This window comes from Protopterus annectens, chromosome 1.part0 (genome assembly GCF_019279795.1).
Source record: "Protopterus annectens isolate FY-2018-M chromosome 1.part0, PAN1.0, whole genome shotgun sequence".
NCBI lineage: Eukaryota > Metazoa > Chordata > Ceratodontiformes > Protopteridae > Protopterus > Protopterus annectens.
This window is the reverse complement of record NC_056725.1, coordinates 1,801,950,898-1,801,972,891: the sequence shown is the minus strand read 5'-3', so window position 1 is coordinate 1,801,972,891 and position 21,994 is coordinate 1,801,950,898. Positions and strand designations below refer to the sequence as shown.

Sequence of the window (21,994 nt, the reverse complement as noted above, 5' to 3'; positions counted from 1 at the left end):
ATATATCATCCATCACAATCAGTGTAAGGTCCAATAAATGTGTTACTATTATACCACACAACTTGTTAATGCCAAACCCGTGGCCAAAATATATGCACAATTGGGAATATAGGTTGCATACTGCTGTAGTACACTGTGAATGTTGCTAGATACGCAGCTATGTTTTACCACACATATGTCAAAGGACATGTTACAGACATACCCACACACACATCAGATATAATTACAGGACACAAAGGTATGACAACCCAGATAAGCTTTCAGTGTGTACTATACAGTACTGTGTGTCAGTACATACACAACCTCAATCTTGAGAAATGTAATCTGTGGTGAATATAGATATCACACTAAACAGTGGATGCAAGCAATGTGGACATACACCATACTTTTCTGTACAGGCCCAGAGCTTCAAGTAGTACTGCAGTACACACAGGATTTGCATTCAACATCGGTACCAATCAATAATCATAGATGTAGTGCTTTAGCCTCCAATGACACACTCTAGTTAAAACCAAGGGACTTAATCACACTGTATGCAATAGCACTTGTTCTGCCTGGCAACAGAATACACAGCTTTTACTAGGATCAAAGCAAGGACCCATAATACCATGACATAAACAGTTTCCCACTAAGCTATCCCACAGATACATATCTTTGACGTATTCACAAACATATTGACCATCACAGTCAGTCAAAAGTACAGAGAATCTATTGCAACAAGTAGATGTAGGTGTGTATGAGTATATCTAACTATATATAGATATAGATATAGATATAGATAGATGTATATATACATATACGCATCCATTGGTCTACATATACATATATATGTAGGCACATATACATTTCACCTTTCATAGTGAGAATATCAATTATACAAAGGATGTAAGGTGTACAGTAATTTAATAAAATTGCACAGTCTTGGGACAAATGCATTGAAGGTGTTCACAGCCCAGGTAGCTTTAGCAGGCCTTACTGGCTTCAAGATTGCAAACTGAACAAACCACCCACAGTGTTTAACCACCACATATCATATACCAGCACTGTATGCTGTCTTGTTTGTCACACACTAAATCCTACATACAAATATGCGCATACTAACCTTCAACAACATATATATCTCCCCCCTTCACAAACAGTTGCAATATGTCCCCTGCTCTGTGCACATATACAAATGTGAATATATATGACACATATGTATTTCTCCGTATGTATGTGGCATGCACACACACACAAGGGTCCACACTGTTGCAAGTCCCTGGTCCTCACAGCTGAACTGTTGGGCCTTGCTGCAACACAAACAGGTGTCACATATGAGCACACACTAACATTAGTGAGGTATATATGGCAACAGATGCTAGATACGCATACTAGACTGCTACAGCAGTTGTCAATGCTAAGCTACACTTTAATATGACTATTATGCATGTGTTCTGTCACACCCATGTTTATATAATGTTAGTGCTAATCCCCCCCAAACAGCCATTGGCCACACAACTGTGCGGAACACAGATAACATGGATCAGATCTTTGACATTTAATGCTGAGCTACACATTTCACAGGTATGTCCCACTGCCCACAGGTACACTCAGTATTGTCCATAGCATTAGTTAAGCAGAACATCTGTGCATAAAGAAGTACTACTGCCACATATGAATGGTTCACATTATGTAGATTATTCTTCAATAACATCTACTACATGCCAGTAAATACATATGTGTGTCATACCTTTCCTTTGTATGATTTGGTAATATTTCCGTTTCCTTTTCTCTGTCTCTCTCTCTCTCTTTGTCTCTGCAATAGAGTGAGTTTGTTGGCAGAGATTGCAGCCTGCTTTTGTAGGAATTTGCACATGAGCATGTGAAGGCCTCTGCACCAATTAGTGGCCACCATTTGCTAGTTGCATGCAGCCTGCTGTGTAGTAATTACAGTAATCACTGTCATAGCAACCCAGTACTATAAATTGCTGAGTCACGTAGGCGTGACCCTTTCAGCTTTCCAAGATGGAGATCATCCTTGTTTGCTGTGGACATCATTGTTTAAGACAGAAGGTTGGTATAGTTCTTATATCAGAAGCCAGGAGTGTAGCCAGCGATTTACATGTACTCAGACCTAATGTTGCTGCTTCCCAGTACCCACTTGTCAGTGTAGAAATGTACTCGCCCCTCAAAATGCTACCCCAAGATACATGGAAAGATGTACTTTCTTTTCGACTGTTACAATTAACTGCCATACAAAGCTAGTTATTGAGATGTATTCCTTTGGCACAAGAATTGTTTGTGAACTGCTATACTGTGAATATTCATTTACTCAGTTCTAAACAGTTTGTGCTTTTTTAGTGTTGACATTAGCACAAGGTGCTCAGAAAAACTGGACACATTTCAGTACTGTGAGTATGCTTACCTACATCCTTGGTAGACCCTGCACACACAGGTATATTCTACATTTGGGTAGGGTTGCAGAAGTACAGAGAGCGTAAGTACTATTATGTGGATTTTATCTTGCTGGACTTACAGGGTTGCTGTGTACATGTTAGTTTATCAAGGCAAGTAGTCTGTCTGTGTAACTCCCAACTGTGGACCTATCCACATGATAGCCAGAGAATAGCCTGTTATTTTTTGTCTGTGCACCACACAGGTCTTTTCAGCAATAGAGCAATGGCATAGAGTTGGTTGCGTACCAGTACATGGCTACATCCATTTGTATTTCAGTGTTGTATTCCTACATAAGGGTGTGCTTCCGAAACTCCTTCCAAAGCTATTTGCACAGTGTGTAACAGCTGAAAGGCTTATATGCCTCTGTGTTTCTCCCTCTGCCAGACCTCTCAACCAATCGGGTACATATTTGAACAGACTCGGAAAAGTCAAGAAAAAGTCAGGGACACCTTTAAAATATTAGTGACATTAAATTGAGACATTGAGAGAATCAAAGCATATGAATTAATGCACCTTTTCTGAAGTAAAAGAAGTATCTAACTCTTAATTATTGTCATTATTCATGAAGTGTAATTCACCTTTCTGGCCAAAGTCAGTAGTTTTCGGAGAGATTCAGAGGGACACCGCTAAAATTTGTGTCAAACTCAGGGACATCCCTGAAAATTAGGGACAGTTGGGAAGTATGGCCTCTGCCCTAAATAGATATGCCCGTATTTGTCCTGCTGTGGTACTGTGTGGGGTTGTAAAGTGATTGTGCAATATTATTTCCTGCTAAAATGGCTGCTTCTCTTATCACAGTCATGTAATGTAATCTCACAACAACTGTTGGTCAACATCCACAGAACAAGTTGTGTGGTATGGTATACCTATTTTTCCTTTACATTCACTCATTACGATGCATGATATATTTATTTAAGCACCAACTTGATGTATATCTACCGTGGCTTAGTGGTACTTCATGTTGTGTAGTGTGTGCAAGGTCCTGGGTTCGAGACTTACAGAGGTGTTTTATTTTGCTCCTGAGCAGAACAAGTGCCCTCACATACAGAGTGACTAAGGCACTTTTAAGCAGTTGTAAGTGGGTTTGCGCATTGCTTAGCCAAGCGCAAACAAGCGCAGACCCGCTAACTACTGCTTAATAGTGCTTACTCCCGCTAACCCCCGCGCTCATTTCTTTGCAAGAAAAGAAAAATGGGGAGATTGGTGAAAAAGGGGCACAAAGAGGGAAAGACAGTATGGTAAATAGCTCTGGATGTGCAGGATGTGGGTGTATGGAAGGTCCATAGCTGCCCATTTCTTCAACAGCTGTGCATATGCAATAAATTTGGAGGTAGATATGAAACCTTCAACCCCTGAGAAATGGGTGAGGACAACAAAGTATTTTGTAATGCCAATTAAATAACATTTCATGTGTCCGGTGGACATGTGTGCAAAATGGGCAGCTATGTATGGGGCGTAATTTTTTTGCGAGCAGATTTCCCCCCCTTTTTTTTTCAGGCGAGAGTGGAATGTGGAGTAGGGAAGTAGGTATATTTGGGGAGGTAGGTTGGGGAGGTAAACGGACAAGACGCATACAGGGGCGGTATGTGACACGTGGTGGGTGAACACCTTTGACGAGGAGGGATGTGTGGAAATCGCAAGCCCATGAGCCCCTAGATGAAAACAGTGGGACTGAGGTCCCCACCCATGGACAGTCACCACTGCACCTTCACAGCCCAGAGGGTGGCTGTGCTGTGAGCTGTGTAGGAGGGGCAAGCTGACTCTGGATTTGCGCCACTCGGGCCTCAAGCTGGCATATAGGTTCTGCAACAGAATATTCAATCTCTCTACGCACCACAGCCCGGACTGTTCGAAGGGTGATAGGTGCCCCTCCTCCGCCCACGCTTGCACGGGGGGGCCGAGCCCCATCCCCTGCAGCGCTTCCACCCAAAGGTGGCACAGGGCAAATGGAGGAGGAGGTCCCAGGCTGGGCACCAGATCTGCTGGTGCCATGGCCAGCTGAGGTGGGACAGGTGGGTCCGCCGGGACCGGCCTTCCCGTACGAACTATGTTTGGAAAGTTTAATAAAGATATGGGTTAGTAACAGTCAACAGCATTCCCATTTAGTTATAACAGCATGCAGAAGTATTCCCATTAACCCAACACACCAGATTTTCAACAGTTGAAAAGCAAGCATAACATATGCATATATAGAACAATAGTGGACATTACAACAACATGCAGGTTTAATTGATGACAACAGGCCACCAATATTGTGGTATTTAACATGGCACATGCATAGAAATAAATGCAAATATTTATAAACCAATAGGACATATGTTGCAAAAAATGTTTTGAGATTAGACATAAACCGATTGAGGTGTGGAATTGCATTTTTTTATGCACATACAGTAGGGTGGAAAAAGCTTAATTAACACCACATTATTAACTGCAGTTATATGTCCCTTATATGTATTATTATACTACCCAATGTCCATATATTGTGCAATTGGATTTTGCTAGATCATTATATACATGAGCTGTATCTTACATACAAAACTGTCCAAGATGCAGATGTTACTGCAACATATTTTGAGAGTTGCTCACACACACTACTGCTAAGATGGTACACTGACAGCTCTACTTTCATATAATTGTCTAGATATGTTCAGGTGAAAGTATTAGTTATATGTTAACAGCTCCCTGCATTTTTGGCAGCACGCTGACATTTCTGGGGAACACAATACCAAGCTACTCATGTGCCAGATTAACCCGTACATGCTGGGCATGAACCAACAGTTGGGGGCTGTAAATATGCATAAAAGCTACTGGCACTCCCTTCATCCACATTATATGGGCCCACCCAAGTGTGGGTTGACAGTGCTTAATACAACACTACTAGTTGTAGAATGCAACAGTACAACGACATATCAAAGAAAATGACACAGACGCACTCCAGGAATTATACATTTATTAAAGGATTATTAAACCATTATTTATTAGGTTAAAAGACTTTTTGAAGGCTCTCTTTTATTTTATATAACAGTGCATGCAGAATAATTACTAACCTGCCTGATGACGCAGCCTTTGTAGCCTATCTTCATGGGCTTGCTGGTTCATAGCCCGGACACCTGCAGCTGTGAAGTAAATGCAGTGATATTGAGACATACCTATCCATAGTATAGATAAGCATAGCAATTCTTAACTATGTAATACAATGGCTACTTAGTACTGGGGCATTAGGCATCGCATGGCATTCCTGGATCCACTGGTCCAGTTGATCCTCCCTACGTCGCTTCAGGTCAGAATAATGTTGCCTGACCTGCTCAGCAGTCCGAGGAACACCAGTGGCACTGGCGAGATCCACGGGCAAGACTGTTCCAGGCCTCTGTTTTATATTGGGTACCCTGGTACTGGGCCAGCAGGAGTCTTTCCTCATGATTGTGGACAAGGAGCCAAACCATTACTTTGGACTCCTCAATGCCCCAGCGTTGCGCTCGAAATTGAATGCCTTCTCCAACACCGGCCATGCTGACTGCATAAGGAAACTACAACTAGTTATAGCAAGTATTCTCGCCTGTGGAGCTCAAATGTACCTCATTTCCCACACTTATTTGTGATTGGCCACTTTTGGAAAAACTCAGCTGTGGTTAAGTACTGTGACTATAGTGCACAGTATCCTGAGTTCGAGCCCTGTCACTGCTTTTTATTTTCCTACTGGGCAGACCAGACTGGTTAAGGTATAGTAATGAAGGTGTGGCAGTGTTTAACCGACTTTGCCCATCGTTGCTCAGCTTTGCCCGACATTACGCTGGGTAGCGCGGTGCGCAGCTATGTGCAAATACATTGTGGTTGCGCTGGTTAACACTGTGCGCAGCTACGCGCAATTGGATTTAAATATGCTCATTACTGGTAAAATGTGCTTAGCAGTACTTTATATTGTTTAAAATAGGGTACTCATGCCTCAGAATACATAACAATTTCACCTTCATATATATATATATATATATATATATATATATATATATATATATATATAATCATACTACTACATTTAATATTTCAATGCTTTTTTACAAAACTTATACATAAAAAATGTCAGGAAATATTTTTGTATACAGATTTCCAACAGAGAATGGAATGCGCAGTAGTGGGACTCGAACCTCCTCTTTGTGCGAAGGCTCTAACCACTACACTATCGCTATTTTGCTTAATTTGTGTATATTTTTCTTATTATCCTCTTCTGTTGTCTAAGCTGCTAACTGCAATGAGCAAACACGCACAAATATGGCAGCTACATCGGATGAAATAAAAAAAATAAAAAAACTCTTCATTTTTAATTTTGTCAGTTTAACATATGGGGGAGTGTAGTGTTTCCATTATGCACATGTGAGCGGACTCGCTCATGGAACTCAAAATTGCAGCTTTTCTTCATTGCAGAGGCGTGGAATTTTGGACTGCTCGGCAGTCCGACATGCCCCCTACACTCGTCCACGCTCTGTGTAAGCTTTAGTGTTGAGGCAGCACGCCCCTTTCTTTATCTTTTCATTTAACAAAATCTCGTAAAAGAATGGTTTTATACAGAGCTGATAATTTCTTTTAAGACTGTACCCCTCTGCATTGGACAGTATTTATGTTCTTAAAGTTAATAAAATGACAAGTAAGCCAGAGAGACAAAAGAACAACTAGTCAAAAAATCCTTCCTGAAAGGAGAAAGACTGATAGCATCTGCTTATTTATGAGCTTTTTACATTAGGCGCATATCCACCTCAGCAATCCTATTCATTTTATTGATTTCCCTTTATTGAATGGATCACTTGCCCATACTTATTTTTTTGTCATTACATTGCTTTGAAAATTTGATAGAAGTGGAGATCTGCATTTTTTCTCTCTAAAATAAGTGTGTTGGGATTTCTTCTACTGTATGCTTCAGTAGGTATGCACAGCCAAATTATTTCTCTCAAATAATTAACCTGAAATTGTCTGGTCCATAACACCCTGACATTAACCTGGTCTGAGAAGGTGTAAACTTTACTATCTGATACCCTGTAGGTGTCGCCTAGTCACATGCGTCTCAACCTCTCAATGCAAGAAAGCGGGACAGAGCTTAAAATAAAGGGGGCAAAAGCCCAAAAATAAGGACAGATTTTAAATATTTGTGTTATAAACTTGGAAGGTTCCTAGAACAACAGGATTTGTCAGCCTGCATTTTCTGAAGGAAGGATATAGTGTCTGACACTCGAATGTATGTCATTATTTAGTGACTTCAGTCCTTAGTGATTTGCCAGGAGAAAACAAACTTTGAGGAACAGACAAAAATATGAGGCAGAAATCTGGAAAGTTGAAAGATATGCTATCCAACACCGTAGGCTCCCTCATGGTCTCTAGAATAGTGAACATCTTTTTCTCTGACACTTTGACTGGATTCAGCTGTTGACTGGTGGTCAGGTTTCTGCTTACCAGGCTGGCTCATGGCATGTAAAGGTAAAGCAATGACTGTATCCCAGATAACACAGAAACAGATAGTGATGTGTGTGCCGAAAGACCTGGCTGGGAGGAATGCGGAGAGTAGCTGACATTTGGCTTGCCTGTCTTCGGAAATGTAGCCTAATCTGTTGCCATGCTGACTTCGATCAGAAGACTGGAGTTAAACATCAGCCAAAAAGTCCTCCTACTTCTCACACCTTCTGTTTTCATGACACGAGAAGACTAAACATATTACCACTGTGCCAGGGACTGTCAGCCCAGGATTGCTGCTGTATTTTTGGCACTTATGTCTTGCGTCACCAAGGCATTACTATTGGGAAAACGCTGATTTCAAGTACCAGATGTCTGACATTTAGCTTCCTGTCACTTGTGAGAGTGTGGGAGCAGTGGGGGCTGCCTCTAAGCATTCTATATCTTCTGTTAAGTTTGTGTGTACCTAATAGTAATAGTAAAAACAGCACTTGGTGCATTGAACCAGTGTACAAGGCATGCAATGACCTTTCTCAGCCCTTTTCTACTTCACTGCATAATACAAATAACTTGCCACATTCATCATGGATGTAAAAATTACCTTACGCAGTATGGACTGCGGTGGTGGTGTTGCGATAGCGTTGTCGCCTCACAGTAAGATGTTGTCCTGTTCGATTCTCAGCTAGAGCGTCTTCTGTGTGGAGACCTTCGTGAATGGGCGTACCTTTGTTGAAGGTTGTGTCAGGGCCAGCAACTCTGCATGTAAAAATCTACTGCCAATCATTAGCGGACCGGAGTTTTGCTGTGGTGACCCCTAACCGGGAAAAGCCAAAAGACACAACAACAGCAGTATGGTGTGCTGACAGTGGCAGCTGTATCCAGGCCCTGACCACTGTAGAGTCAAGCACAACTTTTCTGACTTTTTTGACAATCACCCTTGGCATGTCACTTCCTCATAGCAGCTGCAGCTCTTTTCATTGTTCTTGCTTCCGTCAGTCAAACCACCTGCTGCTGAAGGTAAGATGGCTCTTTTGATGCACTTCTGTCATCCTTTGGCCATAACATGCATTACCATCATTCCTCTGTTAGACATTCTTGCAGGTAATCATACAGATTTCTTCCATCATGCTTGTAAACTGTATTGCGAGTGCTGTACTGTGCATTTTTAGAAATTCACATGATCTTGCCCCAGTGCTACTGGCTTTTACAAAAATCATAGACTACAGGCTGTGCTGTCTTCATCTCCATAAGGAGCTTGATATACCTAACTGTACAGCTGCATGTGTGTTATCCTTACTGTTGCTTTCAGCACTTATAGCTCACTAATGTATTGATAATACATTGCCTCTGATAGTACTCAGGTGAGTAAGAAGGCTGCTTTAATTTGTTTAGTCATGTTGCTTCATGCCTCACTAGCCATGTTATTCAAGATGAAAAGCAGTGCTGGGTTAATCATCTCTTGTTACTATGTAGCCATAAACCTATATTTTGTACTGTCCATTTTCATGGCATAGATTTAGCATTTCTAATCTAGTCCATCATTTAAGTTCTTAAGCATATACTAGGCTAACGACCACCAGGGCCTTAATAAGCCTATCATTGTCATATGCAGATAGAAACAGACCTTTGTGTACTTAGCATAAAATAAAGTAGCCTATGATTGGGTTATGAGGCAGTTTACTTTTATATATGTAGTGCTGTCAACAAAGGAGGAGCCCGACCATTGTTGTAATACTAGCCATGATAACATAGGCAGCAGTGTTGTGCGAGTAAGAATCCTGTCTGGTCATTTCAGTTTTGATCTTTGCAGCCAGATTAATTTTGCTGCAAATCTCTGTTTCAAGTCAGGCTGTAAGGCAGACTTACTGGTGTGGAACAGATATATTCATCTTTATTAACAAAAATGAATTGTTTTATTGGTGACATCTTTAATGCTGTGTCTATAAGAATGATAGTGTCTGCTCAGAGGGCTTTCTGGACTTATGTTTTACTTATTGAGTATTTACATTTTGACTAATAACTCTTCCATTGCCGATGTGCAGCTTACATGAACTGTTGCATTAGTAAAACATCTTCCAGAAACTATGTTGCAGAACCTAGACAAGCCTGTCTGCTAAACCGAGCATGAGCGTTGTATATTTTCCTTGCAGTTTGCCATACTTTCTTTGTGGGTTATCTGCTTTTCCTTTTTGTGCTGGATGTGTAAGGTGATGAAGTCATGATGTGTTGCATTCTGATCTTTTGAGCAGGTTTGATGCTGATTCTGCTGAGCTGTTGAGCTGGATCTCAAAATCAAAGGCCGCCATTCGTGCTGTGGAGATCAAAGACTACCAGAAGATGAGAGAGACTGCCGACATAAAAGAAACGTTAAAGGTAACATGGAAATGCAGTATGTTTTAGTGAATGGATCCTTATTTTAAAAAGGTATTACTGGGTGCATTGAAAAGTAGTCTCCCTAAAATGAAGCGTTAGGTACACTTGTCAGGAGGGTGGAAGTAATGCATTTTATTGTCAAATGTATTCGTATGTAGCATGCAAAATCCAAAGTACTTGAGGAATTTTACAGTTGTGAATTTAGGTTCTGCTTTAATTTGCTCTGTTTGTCTTTTATACCGGTTAAGTATCTCCCACTGGTATTACCAGTTTCACTGTCTTCCCTTCATTTCATGGTATATGCTTATCTCCGTTTTTAATTGTTTAAGGTAAGACTGTCAAAGTAAAATTACATATATTGTGTGCGAAAAACATTTTAAAGACACAACAGGAAATATGCATGAAGATGTGGTATAAACATGCTGTGGTTTTACAGCTGTGCAAGTAAGGTCGGGAGTGCATTGCCTCGCTTGTATTATGTAAGTAGCTTATAAAAATGTAATTGGATGCTTTAATTCATCCAAGTCAGTGGACCAAGTTTAATCTAGAAGAATGATCATCAACAAATGGGATTATGGCATTCTTGAACTGCAGAAACCTGTACAGGGTTCCACTGTCTCAAATGTATGTCTCCTGTTATGTTTTAAGGATTAAGCGGTACTGGCTGATGGGGTTAATTTTTATAGCAGTATGCTGTAGGTTTAAGGTCTCTCAGCAGTGATTAGTAACTGTTGAATTTCATATTCTCTGGTATTCCTAGCTTGGCACAATTCTTGAGATGTCTGTTTCGTTTATTGAGGATCATGCGCCATCCTTGGACAGCGCACTCATCCCCTGCATTCCCTTATTCTTGGTTGTTGCTTGTGTATTTCTGATCTTGTTCCTATCATGTCATTGAAAAACTTCCATGTTAGGCATAGACTTATGAAATGATCAGATCACCAGCCAGGACCAGCACTTACACTTCCTTGGAGAAGTGTAGTATGAAGAGGTTTAAAAATGTCAGCATTTCATCCCTTCCACCACCTAAAGGAGATGGCATAAGAAGCCTTAGAGTGACCAACACAAGGACTGGCAGGAGCGTCTCCCTCAAGATTCCTTGGCCAGAGTAGGAATGATGGTAGAATGTATGTGATTCAGTAGGCAGCACAGGCTAAGTTCTCTTCCTTCCAAGCCCACCCCTGCCATAGATTTTGCCCATTGTGCACAGGGTGGTCTCATTCAGGTATATATGAGAGAAGACCAAGCTCACCTCTCTTAATTATTGTTGATGCTGATGGGAGTCGAAGAGTAGCTAAGCTGAATACTCAGGATGGAATCATGGAGAGCCAGTCACATGATATGGTTATTGATTTTGTAGATAGAGGTTATGATTCTAATAAGTTGCAAGAACATTTGACTAATAATAGGAGGAATAGAGAATGTGAGGCTAGCGCTTAACAAGGTGGATGATAGAAATGAAGCTGAAGGACCAAAGCATGCAAGATGTATGTTGACAGTTTATAGAAGAAAGGGAGTAGTAAAAAGCGATCTCAGCTGGGGTGCCTTCTGTGCGGAGTCTGCATGTCCTCCCTGTGGTCTCATGGGTTTCCTCCGGGTGCTCCGGTTTCCTCCCACATCCAAAAGACATGCTGTAGGTGAATTGGACACTCTAAATTGGCCCTAGGCTTGAGTGCGTGCGTGTGTGCCTTCTGTGGAAGGTTGGGTGCCAGGCTGGCAACTTGACACAGTAAAACTCCACTGCGAATCATGAGCGGACAGGTGATCCAGTGTGGCGACCCCTAACCGGGAATATGCCGAAAGAAGAAGTAAACATTGGAACATCTTGAGTAATATTCTTTAGTTAAAGGATGTAGTGAATAAGGGTCTGAGTTTTGGCCGTAAGAAATTTGAGACTGTAGAAAATAAATATTAAAAGAAACAGTTTCATGAAAAGTGATGGGAAAAGGGCATATGCATATACAAAGATATACTTTCTGTGCACACACACAAGTAAGTAATGCATCCTACACACACACACACACACACACACACACACACAGACACACACACATATATATATATGTATATATATTCATTTTAAAAGATTGCTCTGACCGAGATAGTAAAATTATGTATATATGCCCAAGTTTGACATCTGTGAAGCATTTCACATAGGAGATCTGAATAGAAAATTAAAGGAATGTATGGATCATTTGTCAGACATTAGAAGGCATAAACCAACAAATGCCTTGTGTAAGCATATTAGGGATATAGATGCACAACATATTTTAAAATTATGGTTCTGCAAGTAGTGGATGAACCACTGAGAGGGGGAGATATTACCACATTTACAGAGAATGCAGAATGTAGATGGAACAACAGATTATATAGATATCCTGATTTAAATGGTACTGTTGGCATTAAGCCCATATTGACCGAATTGCATAAACATGTTAAGTAGACCATACAGCTTTAAGAAGATGACTCGGTTAATTAGTTGGTTAAGGTCATGTGATTTTTAAGAGAAATATATTGTGATTTTTTTATTGCCTGATAAAGCATTCTGCTTGCAAGTTTTGAAGCCTGCATTTTCTAGTCTTGCAACATTGGTGTTGGATTTCTTGGTTTTGGTAGTTCATTTGTTTTGGAATGTCTGGGATTTATAGTCAACTACTACTGTTTGGATTTATATGAGAGACCAAGCTCACACCTCGTATTGCTTTGTTGCTGTTGCTGATGGGAGTAGAAATGGTACCTTCTTGAGCATGCACTTTTGGCTATGAGTACATGGGTTCCAGCCCTGACACCCACAGCCTGGCATCTAGAATGTCTCTGCTACTGTCTCGAATATCTCTGCTACTGTCCAGCTTGCTTGGAGTGAGTCCTTGAAGCGTCACTTAACAAAGGCTTTGTAGTTGAACACTGGCCAAGTCTGTCTTTCACTTTCAATGACTCAAGGAAGTTTTATCTTGCTAGAACTGAGGAGACCTCTTCAGTGTCTCCTCCACCTCATGGCCATGCAGTCATGTCTGCAGCATTGGGTGCATGTGCGGTATTTCTCTTGGCTTCAGGACAATATTCAGGCTATCTTTCCAAAGTATGGCACTCCAGAATTTGTGAGCTCTTCAATGTCTAGGAGAATGCAGCCTTACTGAAGTTTTACTTCATTCAGCAAGGCAGGTTGAATGTATTAGTAAACAGAAATATTGCCTTATGCTTTCCTTATATTGTCTCTAAACCCTTGTTTGATTGTGCCTCTGATTTCTGTATGGAATTGTACTTTCTCGTCCACTATGTCCTGTAAGAGACTGGCCCCACTGTTTTTGAATTTGAGCTTGTACCAGGACCCATATCAGCCCAAGCAGTTGAGGGCTTTTGTGCTTATAAAATGACTAGCTTCTCCTAAAAACTTGGCTACTTCAGTAATGTTTGTTCAGCTGGTAGAATTTCCCTTGGAAATCTTGGAGATTTCTTAGAGATTGCTATATGAATCGTTTTTGCTTAAGTTACCTGTATGACCAAGTGAAAAAGGTTTGCCATCTGGTCCTCTCTTATTTTTAAGCCTTCAAGGATGCATGTCCTTTCTCAGTTACTTTTTGATTTAGGCCTTAATTTCAACACATGGCATATGTGCATTTGCCATTTCAGCGTATTATCTCTTGGAAGACAGGACTGTGGCTTGGCATGGACTGGAAGAACTGTTTTCATTGATCAGTCATCTCTGCCCTTTAAGGAAGGCTGTGCCCTTAACTTGAGTGGGACCTGAACTTTATGATCAACTTTTTGAGTGCACTTTGTGACCCAGATGATTTCGCATTCATGATGTTTGTTTCTTGAAAAATGATGTTCCTGGTGCCCAACACTTCAGCTTGGCACATCTAAGGTTCAGATTTCATGTGCAAAAAGTTTATATTTATTCTTTTACAAGGACCCAGTCTTTTTACAGACTAATCCTTGTTTTCTTCCTAGCATGTCTTCTGAGCTGTTGCTCAGACCAGTTTCTGGACCTCCCATGTGCTGGAAAACTGGGGGGAGGGGGGGGTCTTTCCTCCATTCCTTATGTTTATTATGTATACCTGTTAAATCTGTTAGCATAGAAAGGCAAACCAGCTGTTCATTTTCTTTGCCCTGCCAAGAATGCTTTGCAGATTCACCTTGAAAGCCCTCCATAGTCATTAACAGATTAACTTGCATTTCAGAAATCCTTAGCTTGGCACAGTTCTTGCAGTGTTTAGCTACTGCATATGACCATACGTGAGCTCATAGTCATTATGCATTAAGACTTCATGGACCATGCATAGAGTGTGTACTTGGGCCCCTTTACTTTCCAGTACATGGTTCATTACTTCTGCTTACATGCTGCAGATTTCATTCCTTATATATTTTATTGGAAAGTTATGAAATTTGATGGTATATGAAACCTAGACTGGTCCTGTGGTTGCCAAACTGGTAGGACAGACACAAATATTAGCCATATTACCAGCCAGCACCATGGCATAGAGACATAAAACAATGACTATAGCCAAGGAGACCCAGGTACGATTAGCTTCTCTGGTTTTAACTTGCTGGCAGGGAGACCAGCTTTCCCATCCTAGGAGAGAAGAACGCATACACTTGTACCCATCATATGGTTGATCTCTTCCAGTGGTGGCTGAGAGCAAGCTGGGAGGTACAGTATGGAGGCTGCCTAAGATCTTGCACCCAGAGCAAGGCACCCACCCTTTTTCAGCCTATGCTATGGGTTTGTTTTTATGTAACCAATAGTAATTTACTGTAAACACGGGAAGGAAGGTGTTGAGGATGGAGAGTCACCATTTACCAAGCATTCTGAAAAATATTGTGGGTATGGGTTGAAGGAGTAGAAGGTTGCCGAGGCATGGAAACCAAATAATTTGTCATTTTTAAAGGGTCTATATTATATTCTCGAAAGCCGACAATGTTGAATCTGACATTGTCGACATGAGAATATCGAATGCTCAGATTCTCGAGCGTGTAAATGGAAATCTCCATAAGGGGAGATTTCATTTTACTGCAATGTAGTGCAGTCTCGGAGTTGGTATATTTAAGTAGCGGGGGGTGTGGGGGTGCAGGGGGGGCTTGCCCCCCTGCTTAAACCCGTTACGGTACTTTTTTCTTTTTTTTTTTTTTTGTCTTTTTATAAGGTCATTGTTTGAAGACATCGACCATAGGTTCGATGTTTTCAAATGTCGATCTTATAATACAGACCCTTTTTAAAGAAGGTAAAGACCTTTATGTTCCAAATATTATACAGTCCAGTTTCTGTGTTGAACCACAGTTACATAGCATTAATAGCTGCTAATTGTTTTATTTATGATTTGTTGATCAGGTTTGTCTCAGTAAGCCAGTGGCTTAGTTTGAGGGAGACTTGATGTGCAATTCACATTGATTAGCAATAGGAGTAGCTGAATCCCTCACCAGATTTGATGCAGCTAGGTCAGCACAGTTTCATTGCAGGGAGACAAACTTTTGATAAGATAATTAGGTCTGTAATGCCATAAGATATACAAGGCTTCCACAAAGAATGCCCACTGATCTACAGGTTGCTCAGAGCTCTCCAGTATGAAAATTGGAAAAGAAGGCTATAACTATAAAACCTTCAGGTATGAAACCTCAAGGGCAGCACACATCCATGTGCTGGACTGGTGGTTATTGGTGCCACATTCACCAAGCCTGGTGATATAGCAAACCTGTTAGGAGACAAATTCAGTTCCAGCTTTAACCTCCCACCCCCACCCATCCTTCCAGAAATACCCTCAAACATAACCTCTCCAATTATAGCTAGGGCGCATGTACTGGCTGTGTTCACTAAAACCAAGAACACAGCCTCTGTGGGCCCCGATGACATCCCGTAATGTCTCTTGAATAGTCTAAAATACAACCTATCAGGACCCCTTGAGCCGTTATTTAACTGTAGTCTTAAAACAGGCTTTGTGCTACATGTATGCAGGATGGCAATGGTCACCCCCCCTTCATAAGGGAGGACATTCAGCAAATCCTGGAAACTTACAGACCCATTAGTCTGACTAGTCTTACTTGAAAAGCCATGAAAAGAATTATCTTGGAAATTATCAAAAAGGACATAGGAGACCTCCAGACACTGGACTTCTTTGAAAAGGTCACTAAGGCAATGAATGAGGGAAAAATGATGCATACTGCCTACCTAGATCTGGCTAAACCATTTGGTGTAATACCCCACTCGGGCATTGGCAACAAACTTATGGAACTAGGTGTAAACCCTTTTTATGAACATGCTGGATAGTTAGTTGGCTCACTGATAAGACCCTGGAGGTTAGAACTAGTGAGGCTATCTCCATAAAGAGGCTGTTCACCAGTGGAGTCCCCCCGGGGCTCTGTACTAGGTGCACTTCTCCTTGGCATCTACTTCTCAGATGTTAAAGCCAATGTCAGAGGCCTCTGGCCAACTAAGTTTGCAGATGACTGAAAACTGGGAGCAGTCATCGAATCTCCCTAAGATGAGAACACCCTTCAGGAAGGTCCAACACAGACAAATGTTTGGTGCCAACTCCATGGCTTAAAACTCAATAACAGGAAATGCATTATAATACCGTTTGAGAAGTGTGTCACCCCAAGTAATTACGTCGACAATAATACTTCCCTAAAAGTATGGACACCAACATGTGTCCAAGGTAGTAAGAAAATCCTATGTTGCTCAACTTATAAGCAAGAGCATTACATGTAGGTACAGAAAGGCCATCATACCACTGTACTCTGCCCTCATCATACTCCTCATAGAGTATAATGCCCCCTTCAGTATGTACCTGACTAGAAACATGCAACAACTGCAATGTCCACAGATGGTCTGCTAGGACCTCTGTTTGGCATGTAATTTTCTGAAGTAAAAGCAAATAGCAAAGGGTTTTGATTGAGTAAGTTTGCAGACGACTGCATCCTAGGAGAAATTATTGAATCCCCAAATGACTTTGTCATCCTGCAGGAAGGTTTGTCTCAAGTAACTGATGCCAAAATCATGGACTGAAACTGAATGCTAAAAAAATGCCTTGCAGTATCCTTTGGAAAGTAATATACTCCAGGAAGCTGCCACATTGACAACACATTCATAAGAGTTGACCTAATTGCTTGGGATTTGGGCACTTATGTGGATAGTGAAGTAATGTTGGATCAACATGTGTCCATTGCCATAAGAAAGCCCTTCTGTATTGCACACCTTATAAACAATCTAGATTGTTTATAAGGAAATTATACCCAATGATGTTTCTTTTATTCAACCCTCGTTAGGAACATCATTGGGTATAATTTCCTCTTTGGTATGTATCTGTCCAGACGCATGCAACAACAACTAGGACTCCCATAGAAGTACCTTACTAAAAGGGTACAAGACCTGAACAAGATGTCCCATATGGACCGATTCAAAGCTCTTTCACTTTACTTGGCATCCTACAGACTATTAAGAGGTGACTTGTGTTTGGCATGCACGTTATCCTCCGACCCAGTACTGATGGACTTACTGAACATCGGAAAGTCAAATGTCATCCAGAAACTTTGTCTAATGACCTAAACATCTTCTGCACCATCAGCAAGAGGGTTTGGAGGGACAGGTATATTTTGCAGAGGATAGTGTTCTGGAACAGACTTCCCATCCATATAAAACAAAGTTCATCCCTGTCCATATTCAAGCACAGCTTAGATGTATGGATGGGAAAAGGAAGATCTATCCCAGGACTACCCCCTGCACTAAATGCTTTATCCTGTGAATATGGATTAATAAGGCCAGTGTAGCACCAAATGGGATAGGTTAATTCAAGCACCAAAAGGGAAATTGGCTAGGCTTATAATGGCCCATATGGGCATCTAGCCTAGTACTAGGCTATGAACCTATTAACCTATGAAGGCCAGTAAAGGCTTCCAATTTGGGGTAGATTCAGTTACTGGTTAGTAACTGTACTAGTTGGATGCCATCAAAAAACATTTTGAGAAAATAAAGTTGACCAGAAAAGGAGAAGAAAAAACTGCTGCTGGGAGGAATCTTGTAGCTGTTCAGCAAAAAGCATTTCAGGTTTCAGATTTGTTACAAGAGATGGCTTCCAGTAAACTAGAGGAAAAATCAAATGTATTCAGAGATGTATAAAATAAGTGAAACACTGAATGAACTGGTTATCCTGCATTTCAGTTCTAGTAATGCTAATAGCCCATTTTCATACATCATAAAAAAGATTTCTAGATAAGGTCTTACTTGAGTAATTCACCTCTCAACATTAATAAATCTTCTCAGTCATACTTTGAGAAATATTTAAACTTTTCTGATGTTCATCATGTTTCACTGTTGCAGTCATTACACTTTGGGTTATCCTGTTGGCAGGCGACCTGCAGTCAGCCCGAGTTCCAAAGTCTTGGTTCTGCGTAGGTTGCTGTCGCCTCTTCCCTGACGTCAGTGCGACAGGGGTATAAAAGTTGCAACAGACTCCATTTTCTCCAGTCTTTCTTGCTACGCGGTGCCTGAAGCAAAAGCAGTTCGCAAGTCCCGGTTGGCCGGCTCCTGAGATTTTTAAAATTGAGTTTCAGAATCAAAGTCTTCAGTAAAGCTAAGTACCCCGTTGGGGAAACTTTTTCTTGCTCCAGACCAATGTCAGTAAAAGTTAATAATTGTATTTCTTGTGGGAAGCAAATACCTCATAAGGACTTTCACTCTTACTCCATTCCTTGCCTAGGCCCTGACCACGACATTACTAGTTGTCGGTTTTGTGCTAGATTCAATAAAAGCACTATTAAACGTCAGTTTGATTTTGCTTTACATTATTTTGGCTGAAGGTTTAATTACATAATGCCGTCGGAACAACAGACCGGAATTTATAAAAAACGCAAAGACAAAGAAAAAGACAGGCATCCGAGGTCCAAAACAGACGAAGCCTCTTCTTGGCCAGTCGCTGGTTCTCAGCGAGGTGCTTTCGCAGCCCCTGACACCCGCTACCTCAGAGCCACAGGCTGTAACTGACAGCCACGTGGAGACACCGAGGCCTGTGGAAACTCAAGGTATTGGGCCTACGGAAACTATACCCTTAGATGGGTCCGCAGCCGCTGAGCAGGCATCGGCTTCTGAGGGTGTTTTCAGACCTTCACAGCTTACAATTAAGCCCACTACAGCAGCAAAGGCAAAGTCAAAAACACCATTAAAGACAAGGAAACAAGTATAGCATTCTCCAGAACAGTCATCCATGCCAAAGAAACAGATGCTTAAAATGGCCGAATACCTAATTACTTTAATCGGGGGTTCCCATCCCCTTCCTGACAAAAGGCCTAGGCAAGACACTGACTATGATTCCTATGACCAGGTTTCAATTTCCTCTGATTCCTCTTCTGATCAGGGATATTCTCTCCCTCCCTATGAGGACTCTGATGCAGAAGAGTCTATACCTTCAGTCTCTCCGCCTGAGGATTATTCTTTTGGGGAAACTTTGCACACCATGAGGGAGCATTTCCATTGGGAGAGCCAGGATTATTCAGAATCCAAGAAAAGGCTCAGAGACTTCCTTTTATTGCCTCAGCACAGGCCCCTGGCTAGATATTGTTGATGTTTTTTCTGTATCCAGTATGTCTCCTGATTCCTTACCCCCTGCACCAGTCAAGCCAGACAGGTACTACAGGGTCCCTGACTCTCATAAATTTCTTTACAAAAACCCCACTGCAGACCCAGAAACAATTTCTCAGGGTCCTACAGGGGTTAAGGCTTCCACTGCTAAAAATCCTGTTGCCTCAGATAGGGATTCCAGAGCTCTACACTTCTGCTACTTTAGCTGTAAGAGCTTTAAACTGCCAGTTTCACATGCTTAAATATCAACAGTACCTCATGTAATTGTTAAAACAGAAAATGTTTTCAAATTCAGAAAGTCCTGACAGTAAGGAAATGCGGGATTTATTGCATGCACTTGAACAAGTGGGAAAGCATACTCTGCAATGTGGTTTTGATTCATTAGAGGCTTCTTGTAGAGCCACAGTTACAGGCTCTGTTGTTCGAAGGCATGCTTGGTTGAAAGAACAAAGTTTACCTGACCATGTTAAAGTAAAATTATTGGATGCCCCTCTACAGCATGATACTTTGGTTTTATAGCAGAAGAGGTGTTAAAGAAAATGGAGGATAAAGCAAAATCAATGCAGATAGTGAAAGATTTCTTACAGGTTCAACCACCTAGATTTAGCAGAAACTGGCCTTCAAAAAATTGGTCCTTTCCAGTGTCAGACAGGCCACAAAGAGGCAGATACAGATGCCCAAGAGGCAGATCTCAGCCCCAAGGCTCCTACAGACCTAAAGAATGGGGTGCTTCAGCCCCCAAAGGAGGGGAAGACAAATCACAACCTTATAGGAAACCGTCCCAATGGCTTCTCTCTACAAATGCCAAGCACTTACCTTTTGACAGCACCCCTAGGGGGAAAGCTAGCACTTTTCTCAAAACATTGGTACATGATCACCCAGGACCAATGGGTGCTGAATATTGATGTTCTTCATCTCACATTGCTGCAGTCCTTACATATGGGTAGTCCGCTGTCCTCGGTCGGCCCGAATACCAAAGTATTAGGCTGACGTCGGTCATGGGCGCTCAAATCTGACATCAGAGTGTCAGGGTATAAAAGCGCATGACCGACGTCATATCCTCAGTCTTTTTTGCCGCATGGTCCGATGCAGAAGCAGCGTTGCAAGTGCCGTTCGGCGTTCTGAAATTTTCGTATTCTGAGTTTCAGACCGAAACCAAGTTGGGCTAAGTATCCCGTTGGGGAATATTTTTGTTTTTTCTTGCCTCAGTTAATTCCGGATGTCAGAAAAAGTGAATAATTGTATTTCTTGTGGGAAACCGATACGCATAGGGATTATCACTCTCTTTGCATTCCTTGTTTGGGACCGGACCACGTAGTCGGGTGTCGGTTTTGTGCTAGGTTTAATAAGCGCACTATAAAAGAAGGTTAGATTGTGCTAGGTTAGTCTTTGGTAGCGGTGTAATTATAATATGCCGTCGGATCCTCCGGCCCGCTTCTGAAGAAGCGCAAAGACAAATCCTTGAAACCTAGACAGGTTGATTCGTCCGTTTCGGACGCCGGTCCTGCAGAAGCTGCAGTGGAGCAGGTGGGATCCGGCTGAAGTTTCTGTTGAGTCTCAGGGGGAAACTTTGATTTTGCAGGATGTGGCCTCACAGGAGTCAGGTCAAGCTGAAGGGGCCTCTCAGGTTACTGTTCTCCCTTCTATGCCTAAGGTGGTTAGGCCTTCTGCTACTATTTCTAAGGCTTCTTCTAAGGGCAGGTCTGTTTTGCCTTCCTCTGGTGTCCCTCCAGGTACTTCAGGGTCTGTGCCTAAAAAGCACATGCTTAAAATGGCAGAAGATTTGATTACTTTAATTAGAGGTTCTATGCCCCCTCCTGATAAGAGGCCCAGGGTGGAGCCAGAGTTGGAAAGTTTGGATCAGGCCTCAGACGACTCAGACTCTTCTGCTGAAGATATTCAAGATTTTCCCCCTTATTCGGATTCTGATGCAGAGGATTCCACTCCTCCTGCTTCTCCTCCAGAGGATTTTTCGTTTTCAGAAACTGCATTCCATGAGGGAGCATTTTAAGTGGGAAGGACAGGATTTCTCTGATTCACGAAAGAGGCTTAGGGAATTCTTGTTTTTACCACAGCATAGACCCTTGGCTATACCTCCTGTTTTGGATGTTGTTCAAGATGTTTTCTCGAGGCTTCCTTAATCCAGATTCTTTGCCTCCTGCCAGTTAAACCGGACAGGTA

The 21,994-nt window shown here is 41.7% G+C and overlaps 1 protein-coding gene across 3 annotated transcripts in view; it reads left to right on the top strand.

Moving 5' to 3' along the window:
• UTRN (utrophin) overlaps positions 1-21,994 on the top strand; it is a 4,744,936-nt gene that overhangs the window by 1,511,770 nt on the left and 3,211,172 nt on the right. For all 3 annotated transcript variants that reach the window (XM_044069601.1, XM_044069592.1, XM_044069610.1), the window contains one exon: positions 10,122-10,245. In XM_044069601.1, the coding sequence (XP_043925536.1) occupies positions 10,122-10,245 (124 nt within the window). The remainder of the gene's footprint in view (positions 1-10,121; positions 10,246-21,994) is intronic.